Below are 18,715 nucleotides of genomic sequence, written 5' to 3'. Positions count from 1 at the left end.
TGCTCCTACAGGGCTGCTGTAGGAGCTCCAAGATCTCCAGGAACTCTTCCTCAGACTTTGGAGGAGAACAGCAGCTTATCAGCAGGTCTGGAATCTTAACGGAGCCATTCCCACAGCTCTGGCAGGGCTGCAGCAGCAGATTAAACCAGAGAAAGGCGGCTGCTGCCACACGGGGACACCTCCCCTGCAGGGTGAGATGCACAACCTGCTCCTCAGCCACCGCTCTCCATTCCCAGCCATTAAAGGAAACCTCCCCTGACTCTGCCTTGTCTTACCCTGCACAAGGCTGACAGGAATCGATCTGTGGAGAGCGCAGACGCTCCTGCCTCAAGCTGCCTGACAGATGGGTCCGGCAGGCAGCAGAAAGCAAAGCAATCCCCAGGGTGCACAACATCTGATACCTTGTGCAGGGTCCGCCCAAGGGCTGTCTGCTCTCACAGCTAGCGTGGGGAAAGGAGGAGGCTACGGCTCCAGCTCCAGGACAGGCTGCAGGCACTGCTGCCTCGACGCGCCAGGGGCAGCCGGCACCCACGCGCGTGCGGTGCGTTACACGTGCCGTGCAGCCTGTGCTCGGCGTTTGCACGGGCAGCTCAAGACCTGAACCAATATTTACGATGGAGAGAACAGCGATAGGGGAGGTCAGAGGCCATTTCACAACCCTGCACGTATTCAGAAGGCCAAGAGCCAGGACAGTCCACAGTTTAACGCTGGGATATTAAAAAAAAACAAACACAGAACAAAGCACACAACTCCCACCCAAAACAAACAAATCATTCTCAGCAATTGAATTAGCCCTGGGATCATTCCCCCCTGTGCCAGCCCCAGCACCGTGGCTGCGCGGCTCCCCGGGGCTGCCCACCTTTTTGGCCTCCTTTAACCGTTTCTGGAGATCAGCCTGTTGCTCTTGCATTTTGCTCTTCCATTCCTGCACCTGCTCCAGCTGGATCTTGTACTTCTCGAGCTCTTTAAGCTTTGCTTTGTCTTCATTCCGCTTTATCTTCAGCGTCTCCAATTTTTCCTCCAGGTCCCTGACTTGAGAACGTAAATTTTCTTCCTCCTACAAAGTCAAACAAAGAATTACCAGAGGGAACAGGAGCATTGTTTGGAGAGACCTCCAAAGACGTTGATTTACCCCGCAGGGAGCAAACCTCAGAACCTGGCCCAGGCACCCGGCTGTAACTTGGCATCGCGGCCAGGGCACTGCCAGCAGAGCGCATCACTGCGCACTTGGGGCTGGAGTGAATCCATGAAACCTGCTGATCCTTTCTACAAGACCCCGTGTGTGATCAGTGCTCCTTGTTGCTGGCAGAGGCTGGCTCGCAGGTGATGCTGAGCACCTCGCCACTGACCTCGCAGGGAACGAAGGATGCCCGAATCTTTTAACAGAAATTAATAAACAACCCCCGAGGCAGTAACCCGCCCAAACCCACCTGTCGGTAGCTCTCCTCCTCCCCCTAGGGTCGCAGCAGCGTTATGGCACACAGCAAACACTTCCACGGAGCAGATCTGACCGAAAGGTTCCCGAGCAGCCCGTGCTTCAGCTGTTAGCGTGCCACCCAAGCGCAGGCACCGGTGGGCACACCGCAAACCGTGCTCATGCCACGCGCCTGCTGTGCCCCGTGGGAGCTGCTCCCCTCTCCCTCCCACAGCACCCAGGCTGCAGACTGAGGCTGGCCTCTAAAAAAGGGGGTCCTGGCCACCGAGGCTACAGGGGCGAGCCTGGCACGAGCCTAAAGCCGGGAGCGCTGCTGCCTGGAGGCATCACAGCCCAAAGCTGGCTGTGCTGCGAGCCCCAGCGCAGCTCCAGGGGTCCCCCAGCTCCCAGCCTGAATCCACTCCTGTCCCAGGGGATTTGGGACATCACAAAGCTGGCTTTGCCTTGAGTGAAAGACACGGCCCCGGGAGGTGCTGCCTGATCCTGGTCAGTGCTGGGCTGGGAAGGGCTGCAGAGGGACACAGCCGGAGCCCGCAGCCTCGCTTTGTGACCAAAGGGGCTGAAAATAGGGCTGGTGCATGGGGAAGGGCCCAGCCCCGAGGTCTCCAACAAGACTCAAAAGCTGCCCCCTCGGGGGCCGCATCCCACCCGGCTACAGCATCTCCCTGGACAAGCCTCCTGTTCTCGGGGGAAGGCAGTGACTGCCCTAAAAAGCATCGGGGTTAGTGCCGAGCTTCCAGCACAGCCGGGTTGTCACTGGGGAGCTGCCTACGGGGAGGGAAAACATCACTCAGCACCAAGCCAGGACGGCATTCAGCCACGCGTGAGGTTTTGCTGCAGAGCCAGTTAGGTCTAGGCAGGGCCCCCCCCCGTTACACGGCTCCCACATGCAGGCTCAGCAAACCAGAGCCGCGGGGCTGCGGTCACCTGGCCGTCGGGGCCCACGCGTGGTGCCGAGGTGCTCTGGGGACAGAGAAAGGCCTGAGTTAGCCGGGCTGTCCCGGAGGAGATGAGTGGAGCCCCCCGGTCAGGCTGCTCGGGGCTGTCCGGCCAGGGCTGGCTGTCCCCACGGCCACCCCAGACCCATCCCAGCGCCCGAGCACCCTCACCCTGAGCACCCTTCCCGGTACCCACCAGGGTTTCCTCGGCTGCTGCTCATCGCTGTCACCTCACCCCGTGCCACCACCCTGTGCCCTGCCACCAGCGGGGACGTCCCGGGCTCCCCACTGCTGCCCACTCGACCCCGCAGCAGGGAGACCTCATCCTGTACCTGCCAGGGCAGCTCCCACCGCAGGTAAATGCTGGCACCAGCACGCGGTACCTGGCTGTGGGCGAGGGCAGCAGGAGGGGACGCAGCCCTCCTCTCCCGGCAGGAGCCCAGGCTGAAAGCAGCCCCGTGGCTGAAGCTGAAGGGTCACAAAGCTGGGTGACATTAAGGAACGGGCTTTGAAAAAATCCCACGTCAAACAGCACAAGAAGACCAGGCTTCCCTGCTGCTTTCTCAGCCCTGGACGTGCTGCTGTCGCCAGCGCTACCACGCAAACAGCTTTTGCAGAGTTTCCATAAGCCTGGTACCAAAACCCTCCAGGCCAGGCAGGGCTCAGGGAATGGCAATATCCAGCCTTCCTTCTTTCTTTCTTTCTTTCTTGCCTTCCTTCCTTCCTTCCTTCCTTCCTTCCTCCCTACCCGCTGTGACTCTTCCAGCCATCTCCCTGACATGCAGCCTCGGAGCAGGCTCTCTGTCCTCTCACACTATTAATTCCTCACCCTTCTGCCCTAAATCTTTCACGAGCTCTCATTTTAACTAATTAATACAAAGCGGGACGGAAGTAATGAAAAACTATTTTAAAGAACAAAAATGGAATGACTGCGCAGATGTAACTGTTAGAAAGACCCAAGCCAGGGACAGAGGGGTCCTCCCTGGGGTCTGTGCCCCTGCAGGCAGCAGTGACCCGGGGCGCACCTCCTGCTGGCCTGCCTGCTGCGGGCTGCTGGTGGCAGCAGGGGGACGGGGGCCGTGTCCCAGCCCTGTGCGGACCCCTCGGGGACACCCCCTGCACTGCCTCAGCCCCTCGGCACGTTCCCTGGGGTTTGGTCTGATGCCACGTGTGTCCCACGGGGACCCGGGAAGGGAGAATGCACCAGGAGCTTAGTGAGGTTGTGGCACCCTTTATTTCTCCAGTGCCTTCCCATGTCTGGGCCAGCAGCCTCTGCATCCCCCCAGCCAGCCCCGTTCCCCCCACTGCCCCGGCTGCCTGCGGGACAAAGCCTGGCAGGTCCCCACGGGGTGGGCACACGAGCCCTGTGCAGGGACCACCACCAGCCCCTTCCCTCCTACCAGTGCTGGGGAGGTTTCCCTGCTCCTCTCCGCACCGACCGCAGGCGCCGTGCCTTACCTTGGTGGGCGAGGGAACCATCGGTGCCACCGGCGAGGTGAGGGAAGGAGACGGGATGACGGGGGCCACCAGTGGTGTCTGGGCGGGTGTGCTGGGCTCGCTGCTGCTCATCTCCCCGCCAGAGGCAGAGGCTGAGCCCGAGGGCCCGGCCGTGCCGCTGGATGCCGCAGAACTGGGGGTCCGGGTGGGCTGCAAGACAACGCGGGCAGAGGGGAGCATCAGAGGAGCGTGTCCTGGGGGAGGGGGGCTTCACACCTCCTTCAGTCCTGCCTTCCTTTCACCACGGCGTTGGCCCATCGCCACCACTGTCCTTGAGACCCCTTCCAGCACAGAGGAAACCCAGAATAAAACTTCAGAGGTGCTTGAGGCTCTCGCAGTGTGAATACTTACCGGCTGCGATAGGAAGGGAGCAGGAGTTCGGGCACTGCAGTCCCACCCAGGCAGGGGGGATGCCCTGGGAGAGGGCTGAGGTCGGGCACAGCTCGCCCGGATGGCAGAAGGGGCTCTGCAGGGCACGGTGACAGGGGCACGGTGACAGCAAAGTGCCTCTGGCTACGCTGAGCACAGCCATGACCTGGTTTTACCGAGACCTGCAGCGTGCTGAGGACGAGCAGCACTCCGGAGATTTCCCAGCAATAAATTCTGTGGGTTTTATGCTACAGAGTCTGACTTGAGCAAAATCCATAGATACTCGGTTGCTGAAGGGAAGGTAAAAGGTTATTACGCCACTACCATAGCTAAAAAACAAACAAAACCACAGAATTGTGTGCGCACAAGCCCTGCTATGGGTCGGACGCAGCAGTCCCTCTGCTCCCTCCCGTGGTGACGGGGACAGTACGAGGCTGCCCTACAAACTGTTCCCTTGTGCTGCCACATCCACCCTGCTGCTGCAGTCAGGCTGAGCGCCGAGATCCTCACGCTAAGCCCAGCAGCAGGCACCACCTACACCCATCAGGTGAGCGTGCAGAGCGGTCAGCGAAGGGGCTGAGGGGGGCCCTCAGCACTGCCCGCAGACGGGACACGTGCCCAGGGCTTTTGGGGTTCCAGCTGCGGAGGATGAGACAGCAAAACCCCAAAGTGTGCAGAACCAGGGGCCGGGCAGCTCTCACCCCCCTGCTCCCCATGCAGAGGGCCGCGGGCACCGGGCTGCCACGGGAAGGGGCTCACGGTGCGCCCAGCTCGGGCACGGGGATGCCGCCGGCAGTGCCATGGGGACACCACAGCAGGGTCCCAAACCTGCATCCTCTGCTTGCAACTGGGCTGTGGGCACACAGCACGGATCCTAGGGCAACAGGAGGACAAAATGAAGAGTAGCAAGGGTTCACCGGAGCCCAGGGGAAATCAGAGGAACCTGAAGAAGCAGCGCAGCGGAGCCGCTTCAGCGGTGCATACGGGGCTGCTAGCCGCAGGCTGGGAAGCCAGCAGCAAGGGTTGGGGTTCACCCGATCGGCCCCTCATGGCCCTGCACTGCTGAAGCACTCGTCTCCATGGCACCTAACACCCTGTAAATTATCTTCCTGACTGTTTTACTCCTCAATCTTGGCTTTTTGGTGCACTGCCATCTCCCAAGGCACACAGCTCACCAGGCTGGGTGTGCACGGGCACTGAGACGGGCACGGGACAGGCACCGCTGCTCCCGCCTGCCAAAGCAGCACTGGAAACAGGGCAATCACCTGCCCCGCTGCAGCCAGGCCTTCTGCAGACTCCTTGCTCATTTTGGCCAAGCCAGCCCTGCTGCAGTTGCTGAATGCCCCACGGACAGGCGGGCTCAGCCCTCCCTGCTGAGCACAGCCCCAGGAGCAGACCCCGTGGTGCCAAGCCACTCATGGGATCCCCAAGAAACGTCACACTCAGAACAAGGAAGTTTCATTCCTGCTGCTCTGGGATTAAAAATGCTTCACAGAACGAGCTTTAAGCTTCTGTGGGCAGGGAGAAACATGGCCTGGGGACACATCTGGTGTGCCTTAGTGGTGCAGAGCCTGCTGACAGCCTGGTGGCTGCGGTCGAACAAGGTCCCAGGGATGGGATGGTGCCAGGACCACAGGGCAGCGTGCCCTAGCACCCCCTAGAGCACCGAGCACAGCTACGGCACAACCCTCACCAGTGGCTCCCACTGAAACCAGTGTCCCAGGGCGAGAGCTGCCTGCTGACCCCATCTGCTGTGGCTGTGGCTGTGAGCCCGACCACAACCGGGTGCGATGCTCGAGAGCGGCTCGCTGCAAACGCACAGGCCTGCAGCAAAACCCCTGCCCTGTCTGAGGCATGTGGGGTTTTACACTTCTAGGCGCTTTAGAGGAAATTTTGACCTACAGGTTTTACCCTTGCAGACTGCTCATACACTGCTCTTTTTTTTTTTTTTTACCCATGAGGTAAATACCCATGGATCAGCTGCTGCACTGCTTTGTGTTTCTTGTACATGCCAGTGAAAACCAAGCCCTCCCCGCAGAGCACCCTCCACAGAAGAGATACGATCATTTACAAACCATAACTTGGCTACTGAAGAGTTCTTTGAGGTTTTATCTCCCTTGTTTGTTCTCATCTATCGTGTGCTGTGCTCCTCTGCTGGTCCTGCTTGCTGGGGCAGACCTCGACACGTGAGTGACTGTGCTGGAACCAGCGCAGTCCTAGCAGCTACCTCTTACCTCTCTCCTCCCACTGGTAAACTCAAGATGCTGCTGGAAAGTCTCCTGCACGAGCTAGCAAGTCAGTGAGCAGCAAGTAAGGACATTAAGAGGGACACCAAGCAGCGTGCTCTGCCAGCCAGGCTTGGCGTTAGTTTGCTGCCTGTAAGCTCCGCTGTTGGATGCGCTCTGGCTAAGAGCACCACGTTTCTCAGTACAGTTTGCCCCAGAAGGCTGTACCATGATTCAGACTCACTCCAGAGGAGCAGTTTTGTGAGCTCCTTCAGGTTCTGCACAAAGGACAACAGCAAACAAACGCGCTTTGGGGTCAGCACTCAACGAGTTCATATTTACAAATCCGGGGGTGCTCAGCCCCCCGCGCGCAGCTGCTGGTTCTCACCTTGGGCCGCCGGGCGGTGGTCTGGAGGGCAACAGGAGCAGAAGGCAGAGGAGGAGAGACATTCATACAGGGAAAGACAGGAGCAGAGAGACAGACGGCAGCAGCACAGCAGCAGATGCAGCAGAGAACAGGTAAAGGAAACAAAAGACATCACTGCAATTAGTGTGCGTGGCATCAGGTGTCGGTGCTCATTAACCCGCGCTCCCAGCACAGCTCCAGGTGAAACCCTGCAAGCAGAGCCCCCAAGGAGACAGAGCCTGGCAGCAGCCCAGCCTCCCGCTCAGGTTTTCTGGCCCAGACCGCCCGGAATTCGCCGTGCCCCGTCCCGGTTTCTCCCCCCGTAGCATCGGTGTGGGACCACAGGGCTGCCTGCAGCCCAAAACCCACAGATCCCTGCAGGAGCCAGCCCCAGGACTCCAGCAGGTGCCCTGGGTGCAGAGGCTCCACTTGCTTCCGAAAAGAGCTTCGGCTTCATGGGCAAAACCTGGGCTGCCTGAGAAACGGCCCCGTTCCTGCAGCACTGCTCAGGGCTCGCCGGCGTTCTGCTGCCAACCGGGGGATCTCGCTCAGCACGTCTTTCCTAGAGAGGTCACGAAACTGAGATTGACTTTTTATTAAAAGAAATAGAGAGACAAAATTTCTTCCCTCCCACCCTTTGTTTCCAAAGGACCTAGAGCATCACCAAGCCAGCTGCACACAGAGGTGCCAGAGCCCCCGGGCTCTGCTTCAGTTGTAAGATTTGCAGGCATAGCATCTCGTGAAGCTTCTTCTCAAACACTCCAGATTTTCTTCTCATTTCTGGAAACAAATGGCTCCGTAAGGTGCAGGGCAGGACCCCCTGCCCCCAACACGCGCTGTTTGGCACGCAGCACGGCAGAACAGCCACCGCCTGCATGGAGATGTCTCAGCACACCTCGCAGGGTCACACATTGACAGGATTGTCCCATTACCAAACGCTGCGACCACAGGGGAGAGCTGGACGGCCCCGCTCATGGTGGGATGCTGAAGCCACCAAAACTGGGCACCCACACCCACTGCAACGCCTGGCCAGCAGCAAGGGGCCTGGAAACGCCACCCAGGAGATCCTGCAGCCACTTTTCTATTTGTATATAGATCAGAACTGGGCAGATTGCTGCTTCAATATAGCCGACCGACAATTGGATTGCTTAGGCTAAACCCTACCCTGCTCACTGCCAGCGTTCTCTAAAAGGCTGCACTCAACAGCCGTCCCCATCAGCATGGAGGGGAAGATGCACATCTCCCAGATCATATTCCCATTTGCAAAACTATCTGGAAAAATGTAACAAAACCAGCAAAAGCTTAAAACTCTCTGATAAACACCACGCTGATTTAGGAGCACCAGCTTTTCCTAAGTAGGGCTTCTTTGGAAAGCCCTGCTAACCGAGGATTACTTGGCATGACACCAGCAATCCTCACAGAGACCTGAAAGCTCCCCCGGACCCTGCAATGCCAGCAGGAACACCGCACAGTGACCGCTGATCCTGCTCCCTTCGCTCAGCCCTCGCCTGGCAGCTCCTGGTCCATGGGGGCAGGCAGAGGCAGAGCATCTTCCCCACTGCAAATGCTGAAGAGACCTCCTGGTGATGGCCACGTTACACAGAGAGCAATCCTGGTCTGGTGCCTCCTCTCCCAGCACAGTCTAGCATAACGCAGAAGGTCATTCTGGCTCCAGACCACGTAATGCCATGCTGCTATCAGGAGCTGAAGCTCTGGGGTGTGCTGGGCAAGCACCCCTTGTTGAGGGGAGGTCAGAGGAGGTCTGCTGCTCAGGAGGGCAGCCGGGCTCCTGCTGTGTCGCTGTCCACAGCACGCCCCGCTCCTCCAAACCACTGCTGTGAAGGCAGAAGTGCTCCCTGCTGGAGGGGGCCGAAGGCGCTGGGGAGCCCCTGGGGCTGAGCACTTGGAATAAAGGCAAGACCCTCGTGCCTCCTCAGGGAGCAGCTGGGGTGAGCTTTCAGGCAGCGATTCACCATCTGTGGTCTCCAAAGCACTTGTAAGCAGCTTGCAGAGCGGTGCCTGGGCTGGGCTGCTGGCTCCTCCTTCCCAGCCATTACCATCAGGTAGGTTCCAGCTCTCACCTCCCGCTCCCCAAAGCGCATCCGAGATGGAGGGAGGCGGCACCGCTCCCCCGATGGAGGACTTCCCACTGCGGGATCATCGAGGAACCCTGCTCGGGAGTGGGGCTCAGACCCTCGAGCTTCTGCCAGGCTCCAGAACTGGCTCCCCACGACGTCGCTTAACGCAGACACTTTGTGTCCTCCTGGATCCCAGGGTGCTCCGCACTGGCCCGTTGTGGCTATTAATATTTTATTTGGTGGTTCTGAACTCTGCTGCGTAATGTTGCTGCATAAACGCTCGATGATGCTATTACGCAGCCTTCGATCCCTGGGCAGCCCCATGCTCAGAAGCAAGAGCAGCAGCCGGGGCTTGAAGCAGACTCACTCGTATACAAACCCCACATCCAGCCCAGCAAAACTCCCGGCCACCTCCAGCTGCCCCTGGCAGCAGCCAGCATCACCCACGCGTGCTGCGAGGCTGCGGGTGGCAGGTCCTGGGGTGCTGCCCAGTCGGTTCCACTCGGAGCACGAGAGTCACAGCCCAGAGCCAGCCAAGGGCACTGAGCGCTGGCACCATCCCGAGCGTGCTGCAGCTCTGCCCTCGGGACGAGCACACCGGTGTCATCTCCTCGCTCCGGGCAGGGCCGGTACCACCTCACCGAGGTCTTCTGCTGGATGCAGCTCACAGGGTCGAGGCACAGCGGAGCGGAGCTCTCCCCACACCACAGGCCCTGCTGCAGACATTTCCCACGTCGTCCCTGGGAGGCTTCTGGCAGCCGAGGTCAGTGCACAGCTCCTGCTGCTGGCAGCACTCCCTTCCCAGTGATCACCCAGCAATGGAGGAGCCGAGCCCTTCTGGGGAGTGCTGGTTCAGATCCCACCTGTTGGTGCTGCCCCATCGCCGAGCTCCATCCTGGCGGCTGTCCCCGGGGTCCCGGTGCTGCTGGGGGCGTTCTGCTCGGGCTTTCAGCACACGGGAGCAGCCGGCAACGCCTCGGGCACCGACCTGCCTGCGGCACCCGAGGCAAAGCAAGAGGAAAACCCAGACCGAGGCGAACCAAAGCGACACCTTCCGAAGCTGGGGGAGAGGCCGGGGGAGAGGGGCTGAGCCCTGCCGCGGGGACACCCGGAGCCTCGGCGGGACCCCGCGCCGGGAAGGGGACGGGGCGGGAGCTGTACGGGCACCGGGAGGCACCGGGAGGCACCGGGCGCCGCTGGGGGTGCACCGGGAGAGCCGGGCACCGGCTGTACGGCGGTGAGACCGCAGTGCCCGGCATGGCACGGCACGGTACGGTACAGCACGGCCCTGCCGCCGCCTTCGCTCCGTGGCTCCCGGTGCTGCCCGGGGCCGTCCCCGCGGGCACGGAGCGGGGCGCGGAGCTGCCGGTGGGGTCGGGTCGGGCCGGGATGCGGCCGGCAGCACCGGGAGGAGGAGGGAGGGGGGGTGGGGGGGGTGAGGCCGTGAGCCCGGTGCCGCCGCCTCGCCCCGCGCCCCCCGTCGCCCGCAGCGGGCCCCGGCCCCGGCCCCGACGCCGAGCGGTACCGGGGGGGGGAGGCACGAGAGCGGCTGTACCTTCCGTGCGGCCGGGGCCTGCCTCATCATTGCGGAACGGGGCGGGAGGACAGGAGAGGAGAGGAGAGGAGCGGACAGAGGAGAGAGGAGCCGGGGAAGGGGAGCGGAGCGGAGCGGGGCCGGCGGGGAGCGGAGCGGAGCGGGGGGAGCGGAGCCGCCCGGAGCCCGCCCGGCGCTGCCTGCAAATGGCCGCGCGCCCCGCCCCGGCCCCGCCCCCTGACGTCATCGCCGCCGCCACCGGGCCCCGCCCCCGACCGGGAGCTGCGGGCGGGGCCCCCTCCCCGTGCCCTCCCCCCCCCCCCCCCTCCCCTCCCCGCCGGTCCCGGGCGCCGCCGCCGCCGCTCCGGGCTCCTCCGGGCAGCCCCCGTGCCCCCCCCGGTGCCCGGCTCCCCGGCCGGCATCGCCCGGTTACCGGAGCCGCAGGCCCAGGAGGGGACGCTGGGCGCTGCGGGTGGCACCGGAGGGAGCTGGGCTGGGGGCCCCGAGGCACCCGAGGCCCCGACCGGGGCAGCGCAGCGCTGCGGGCGGGCACCGAGCCGTGCCCCCGCCTCAACCGGCCCCTCGGGACCCCCTCGGATAACGGGACCGAGCTCAGGCCGCAGCCCCGCTCCCTCGGGCAGGACCGGAGCCCGGCTGCCGGCACCCAGCAGCGCCCGGGCCCCCTGCCCGGCAGCCCCGCGCTCGCCCCGTTCTGCTGCACGGGGCTCAGCCTCGCCGTGCCTCAGCTCCCGGGGACCCCATCTGCGTGGGACCTCCTGCCCTGCAGCAATCACCCCTGAAACCGCGTCCCCTGCTTGGTGCCACGCTGGGAAGTCTCAGAGCTCCAGCTGAAAGCTTCTGAAATATTTACCAGCAAGGCAGCAGACCCAGACCCTACGGCAGCCCCTAGCAGACACCCGTCTGGGGTCCTGCAGTGTCCCAGCGCACTCACTGTGCTGCACAAACCACATTGGTGTAGACTCAAAGTCTACAAAAACATCAGGCACAAAAGGCAGCCTTGGGGCTACCATCTATTAGCCCCAAATATCCTGGCCCCGCCGCTCCGTAATGCTCCACAGACCAACAAAGGGGCCTGGCAGCGGCACCCGGCGCGGCCCAAAGCTGAATCATGCCCTGCTCTGCACCCTCCTCATCCATCAGCCTCGGCCCAGCCCTCGGGTACCTTAAAAGCACTTAGTGCCGCGCTCAGGTTACACACCCCGATCGATGGTCCTCAAGGGACGGTCTGGATTTCATTACACCGAGGCTGACGAGTGCCGGGGACGAGCCGCACACCAGCACCCCTGATCCCCACACCAGCACCCCCTGATCCCTGCACCAGCACCCCCATCCTCGCACCAGCACCCCCCGATCCCCGCAGAGCCCCTGGGGCTGGCGCAGGCTGCCCCTGCTGCAGCTCACCCGCTGCAAGGACGGGGACAACTCCCTGCATGGGAACTGCTAACCCCAGGCCTGATTCCATCTCATTTTGTTCTTCTCCCTCACAGGGCAATGCTGTCCAAGGCCTAAAACAACACAAGGTGCAAGGCTTTGGTTAATGACCGCAGCGCAGGAACCCAGCTCCTCCATGCTGGGGGTGGGCAGCAGCTCCCCCAGCCCCAGGGTGCAGGACTCGGCCCTTAGTGCCTCTAAAGCCTTCCACGTCCTGGGTTTTGGATGGTTGCTGGTTGGTTTGGTTTGGTTTCTGAAACCAGAGAAATCCTCCCAGAGACGTAATCATCACTTGAGCAGCCAAGTGAACAGCACGTGGCCTCAGTGCAGAGCACGGCTGCAGCTCCTGAGATGCTCCCGCAGGATGCAGGATCACGCCACCGGATTAAGTGACAGAGCAAACGCAGATATCCCATAAAGATATCCCATGAAGAGTGAGGAAGGCAATTAACGCAGGAATCAAGGCCTGTCGCTTTGTCGTGATGCTCCGAACGCCTCCTCGTCCAGCAGCTGCGATCACAGACATGCAGCAGTGCATCTGCTCTCGACTTACGGACCCTCTGCAACGCCTGGTCCCAGGAGCCCAGCTGCCCACATTTCACAGCCCTGATGTTCTGTAGCACTCGTGGTTGTTGTGTCCTTCTGCCGGAGCAGCCCTGGGTCCTTGAGCTCACTGCTGGGAGCGGCTGGGCAGGGTGAGGGGCCTTCAGTCTCTGCTGTGGAGCTTCACAAGGGAGCGGGCAGCTACCCTGGCAGCTCAGGGACAAGCACCTGCAAGCTGTGGTCCATCTGCGAGTTACTTCTCCTTCTGCATCATTTAACCTCCCCCGAGCACAGGTGGGCTTTCACCAGCCCCCAGGCAGTTGAGCTGCAACTCCTCGGTAAGATAAATGTCAGCAATTTTGGGGCTCCTGGCCAGTCTGGATGTGCCCTCCTTGGCATTTCCCCTTCAGGCAGCATCTCTCCTCCACCGGGGAAGGTCACAGGCTCGGGGCTGGGCTCCGTCCTTGGCAGGTGGGGGTCTCCAAGCTCCAAGCGGTGCTGAGGATGAGGCAGGTCACCAGCTCCCAGCCCCCAGTACAAGGCTGGGGCACCTGCCCTGCCACCTCCCTCCTCTTCAGTTTTGATGACGACTCTTCAGGGCCAACCAAAACAGCTCATCCTGGGTCAGCACAGTCAGCCCATCAGTCCACAAAGTGAGCTGCTTATCTTTAAAGGTCCCTTCTGGCCCAAACCGTTCTATGAGCCGCCAAATCAGACACTTCAGTGTCTACAGAAACCATTCTCGGGATGGGACACACCCAGCACCCAAGGCAAAGGGCCTTTGGGTTCCCTCTATCTGGCCGTGGAGCTCCTGCAGAGGGTAACAGGTAGCAAACAGCACGGACACCTTGCAGAGCCAGGGCCAGGCTCCCAGCGGGTGCAGGCAGCAGCTCGAGGCTTCCCAAACGGCAGCTCTCAGAGCACTGACAGCACGTGTTCATGGAGAACCACAGAGTTCCATTAGCTTGAGTGTGTCACAGCAAAATTTGCTTTGGATCAGGAGTTGATTTTGTACAGAGATGGCTTTTAAGTTACGGGGAGGCACGAAGCAGCTGCTCCAGGGCAGCCCCTCGCCGGGTGCCCCAGGGGGGCAGAGGCCAGAGGCTGCCTCCATCTCCTCCATCTCGCAGTCCCCACCAACTGTTTGCCTCCAGGCAGGGGGCCCAAACACCCGTTAAGTGTTCTCAGACAAAAGCATCCTTCATTCGTGGCTGTAAGCCCCTTGGTGAACAAAGTGCCATATACATTGCTGTCGGAGTCACATGAAAGCTTACGCAGATTTAACCTTCAGAGAATTAAGGAGTTACAGTGAGGGGGGGAGCCAGGAGCTGCTCTCATGAATCAACCCCTCTCCTAATGCAAATCCCAGACTCCATACATTTCTTCTCCATCCAGCACGGAGCTGGCCACACTTCCACAGCTGCCCTCATAAGCAGGAGGAGGAGGTAATAAAACACAACTTCACAGCTGAAAAGAACGATGCTCGATGCCTCAGAGCTGCCCTTTAGAAACCACTCAGCAATATCCCAGAGCAGTTATTTAGACGAGAGCCGTGCAGATTAGCAGGGAGCTCCTCGCACCACCGCAGGTAATAAGATTGCTGACTCTTATCTCGGTTCTGGAGCCGGCCCAGCTCGTGCTACCTTCAGCTCCTTTCCGTGGTGTGACCAGCTTGTGGCGCCAGACGCTGCTCAGCTCTGTGCGCTGGCCCTTCCTTTGCTAGCAGCCAAATAACCGACCCGGCACCCCACGGGCCTCGCACGTCCCCGTGAACGACCCCGGCAGGGCTCCTGGGCAGGAGCGGTGCAGGCACCGGCACCAGCTCCGCCGAGAGCCTTTTGTAGGACACGTTCCCAGCAGCTCAGATGTGAGGCACGCTTTATGAGGTAATCGGATTACTCTTTCCTTTAAAGGATTAACAGGGCTTGCGCTGGCCCCTCTTCTTTAAAAAGAAGCCATCTGGAAGCGGAGCGCCCCGTGCCCTCTCCAGGCTGGCAGCAGCCATCTGCTGCCCCAGCGGAGAGGTGGCTGCGAGCACCGGGGGCTGCGAGCACCGGGGGCTGTGAGCTGAGGCAGGAGCACAGGGGGCAGCAGAACCAGAGCAAGCACACAGCAGAGCAGGAGATGAAGCTCACTGCAGATCTGTTGTACTCGGCTCAGAACAAAACACTTAAAATCCAGCTCCAGCACACCGAATGCCACCTGGAATGGTGAAGGGGACAGGAGTGCTACCAGAATGGGAACAACGCCTGTCTGAAAAGCCCGCATCACGCTGGTACAGGATGGGTGAGCTGCGGCTCGACGGCACGATGGAAAATAGCTATCATCATCAGCACCTGGCCGAGGCATACGGGGCACAGCACCAAGTGTGCTCCCACTGCAGGGAAGGGCTCGCTTCATCCACGCCTGCAGCAGTCGCCACCAGCAGCGCGCCCATGGGACCAGCTGAGAACTTGCTCCCTGCTCTGCCTGACCCGGGACCTCCGTGCCCAGTGCTCTGCAGGGCCCAGACCCAGCAGCGTTGGGCACACCTTTTGGAGTGTTTCACCCAGGAGCTGCTGCCCGTTGAGCCCAGAATGTGCGCATGGCTCGTCCTGCTGCCAGCGGGGGCACAGCTCAGCCACCACCACGCAGCCGGCACTGCAGCGCTGGCTGTGATGGGGCCAGGGAGCAGAAAGCAGACGGACTGCACGTGAGCAGGTAGGACACACAACAGCCAGGACTCAGCCAGCAGAGAAGGCAGCAGCGTGTTGTGTTCGGACACTGCCACCCTACCACAATATCCTCACGAGCATGGCCGAGCCCATGGCGTAAAGCCATGAACGGAGGAACGCAGCAGCATCCTTGGGGCACCCCATCAGCAGCTGCATTAACACCAAGCAGGCAAAGGGGCCTCCAGATTCCTGCCCCCAGCCCCAGGACAGCTGCAGGGCAGGACCCGGGGCTGTGCTGGAACCCCCAGGGGAATGGCCACAGTGCACAGGAGCAAAGGGCAGAGCAGAGGCCCAGGGATGGGCACGCAGGGAGGGCAGCACCCAGCTGTGCTCCCACACACCAGCAGCTCGTGCACCCCTGAGTAAAACACGATTCGTGTGCACTTCGTACTCCTTAAGATTTATCTTCAGGGAGAGGATCTGCACAGCCCTTCCGTGCAGCCCTAAGCGCCCTCATCACACCGCTGCCCCGGGCAGGAGCGCCCCAGCTGCATCACGCCACAGGACCCAGCGCTGCCGGTCACTGGAAGGTGACCCAGCAGTGACGCCTGGCATTTTGGCAAGAGGGGGAACAACACCGCTGACCTGACTGCACCCTCAGCGAAACGCCAGCTGGGGTAGCACCAAACTCACTTCACTCTGAGAATCAGGAGAGGAACACTTGTACTGCTTCCAAAGCAGGCACCGGGGGGCTCCTCCCGCCCAGCACAGCGGCGGTTTTGGCAGAGCAATCTCTGCTGAGGATGTGGAGGGGATGCCAGGAACAGCCCCAGCAGCTCGAGCAAGGGATGTGTGGCTGCTGCCCATGCGAGGGGGGAGCTCCCCGGCGCCTTCGCAGCACCCCCGGGACAAGAATCCCCCCGACCGACACCAAAAGAGCAGCAAGACCAAGGCAAAGGGAACACACAGAGAGGGGGACAGTAGCTCGGAGGATGAGGACCATCTGGCACAACAAAGCAGCAAGCAGCAGCTTTTAATACGATTAAGTCTATATTTAACATGCAAAGAGCTACCTTAATCTCATGACTAAGGATTTACCTGCTAATAACTTTAGTTATTTTACAATCATACCAACTGGACCACAGTTTTCATGCAGTTGTGCAATGTCAAGAGCTGCAGGGGAGGGGGGTGGAGAGCTGACAAGTTTATTAGAGGCTTTTGTCTGAAAAAATTAAATTCTCAGGTGACATCAGAAAAAACACGGCACGGGTCTGTCCCTCTGCAGAAAGCTGTGACGTACCTGCCTGAGCCCACCTCCACGCAACGCTAGCCAGGAGAGCTCTCCGGACAGCTGCTAGCACACAACCACTTCTAAAGGCAGCACAGCCAAAGCTCTGAGCAGATGGCAGCGTACGTACGACAACCCACAAGCAGCCCAACTGCCCGGAAAACCCAGGGAAAGGGGGGCTGGAAAATAAAGAAACAAAGCATTCCAGACGGGTCCTTCCCAGACAAGTCCTTCCCATCGGCAGAGGCACGGAAAAGAGCTGGGTACGAGCACAAACCACGTGCAAACCAGCAAGGGGCAGAGGCAGCGGGACTGGACGAGCAGGAGGAGTGCGTGCACGCCTGCCCAGCCCCGATACGGGCAGGGGATTTGGACAGAGGCCGTGGAAGGGGCTGGAGACGGAGGCCACCCGGTAGCCACCCTCCCAGCCACCCCTCTGTGGCTCCTCCCTGCAGCTCTGCGCTGCCCCTCATCCATGGACCTTCCGAAGGAGGAGCAGTGCTGCTGTTTGGATCACCTCTGCACCCCAAAATCCGAATGGAAGCGGCTGGGAACTAAAGATCCATGGTCGAGACCCCTGACGGGCGTCCTGCACGCAGAGGACTAAGCAGGTATGGTTCCAGCGTCCACTCGCTGCTGCTCACCCAGGTCCCTGAGCGCTGCTGTTTGCTCAGTAAGATTTCCCTGGCAAAAGAAAATATTCCCCAAGCAGCCCCTGGGAAATGGTCACTCCCTGCCAAGGCCTGTGCAGCTGTAGGTCATTTTGGCCATAAGGGATCCCAAAGGCTTTTTGCTCTGGTTTGTGCTATAAGCACACGGGTGTGGGGTGTTCTTACCTGGAGGCAGCACGGGGAGCCACGTCCCAAGGGGAAGGCAGTAACACAGCTAAGCAAAACGGTGACTTGTCTGCAAGTCCCCAGACATATTTCAGAGCCGTGTGGTACCTCTCCCAAACTCCCGTGGGAGCTCCTTGCTTCACCAGCACCCAGCTACACGTCAGACCTGCCCCGGAGCGCAGCATCACCCCGTGCTGCTATGTATTGATCAGAAAAGGGCCACATGATGGCCCTGTGATAACACAGTGGGTTACCAAAATTCATCTGTCATGTTTTAAATGTTCCCACTGAAGACAGTAAGCGCCAGGGAGCACAGCTCATGCTCCCCACAGCGCACAGAGCACTTGGCATGCAGCTGGTGCTGACAGCCCCCGTACGCAGGGGAACATGCCCCACGTTATAATGCCACTTAGAGGAAAGAGAAGGCAGAAGAAAGCAAAAGCCAAGGTGAGTGTCAGCCATCGTTCACATGGGAGCAGCAATGTGTGTGCTCACTTCATTGCCTAAAATTTAACGTCCCTTGATGTAAAACCTAGGCACAGACACGTCGGGAGCGATGCTGGGCACAGCCCACAGGTACCAGCGACCAGCACCACGTGCTGCCTTCAAGGCCCAGCTGCAATTAACTCATTAGCAGAAAGTGCTCACAACTGTGCTTAAAGCTAAAAGCTTGGCTTCTGACCTCTGCACCTCCCTGGGGCAGTGACGGGGCAGAGACACGGTAACGTGAACTCCCCCACCACGCAGTGATCCAGCTCAGAGGCAGTCGCTGCATTTACCTCTGGGTAGGCTGGGGGCTGGAGAGGGGAGCGCATGCAATGAGCAAACATGCAAGTGGACGATGGGGGCACAGCAATGAGTGACGATGGACTGGGATGCACCAGAGGGCGTTTCATGCGGCCAGGAGACTGCAACATGCAGGCTAATTGGCAAAAAAACGCACCACCTTTTTAGGTTTCACTCCACGCTGCATGAAGAGGAAACAAAAGGTTAGAAAGTTAGAGCTCACATCACACACACAGCCCTGATAAGAACGGTTTGCTCTCTGCTCAAATACCACAAGTTTTAGAGCTAGTTCTTCACAAAAGAGTACATTTCCCAATGAATTCACCAGGCTGCAAAAACACGTACTGTCAGAAAGGAGGGAAATACATTCAGACATTTAAACAAACGTGAGGTGGCTTAACAGGGACGTAGACAGCGGGGCTTGTTCTCAGCCACCCGATTTACTGACTCACTGCCTTCACTCCACTCACTGGTCCAGCCTCCAAATCCCTCCAGCACAAAGTCTTTCTAAGTGCCAGGGCACAAAGGAAGAAAAGTTCATTCACTTGATGGCAGCCGGCAGCACTTGCAACGAGCTAACACCGGGGACAGCCCACCCCAAACCCAGCTCCTGCGATGCTCGATGCTCGCCTCCTGCTCTGGCCCACCTTGGATCAGCCCCTGCAGAGGGCAGG

The 18,715-nt window shown here is 60.3% G+C and overlaps 1 protein-coding gene across 9 annotated transcripts in view; it reads right to left on the bottom strand.

Annotated features, from left to right (window-relative positions):
* DCTN1 (dynactin subunit 1) overlaps positions 1–18,715 on the bottom strand; it is a 59,425-nt gene that overhangs the window by 15,649 nt on the left and 25,061 nt on the right. For 3 of the 9 annotated variants that reach the window (XM_084516349.1, XM_084516344.1, XM_084516345.1), the window contains 5 exons: positions 18,202–18,222; positions 6,853–6,873; positions 3,832–4,020; positions 2,363–2,398; positions 860–1,057 (listed from right to left, as the gene is read on the bottom strand). In XM_084516349.1, coding sequence (XP_084372475.1) covers positions 860–1,057; positions 2,363–2,398; positions 3,832–4,020; positions 6,853–6,873; positions 18,202–18,222 — 465 coding nt within the window. Of the gene's footprint in view, positions 1–859; positions 1,058–2,362; positions 2,399–3,831; positions 4,021–6,852; positions 6,874–10,503; positions 10,549–18,201; positions 18,223–18,715 lie in introns of those variants that run through there. The other 6 variants (XM_084516346.1, XM_084516348.1, XM_084516352.1 and 3 more) reach the window with 5 other exon arrangements.

Source organism: Aythya ferina (genome assembly GCF_964211825.1).
Source record: "Aythya ferina genome assembly, chromosome: 4".
Lineage (NCBI taxonomy): Eukaryota > Metazoa > Chordata > Aves > Anseriformes > Anatidae > Aythya > Aythya ferina.
This window is presented reverse-complemented; position numbering and strand designations above follow the sequence as displayed.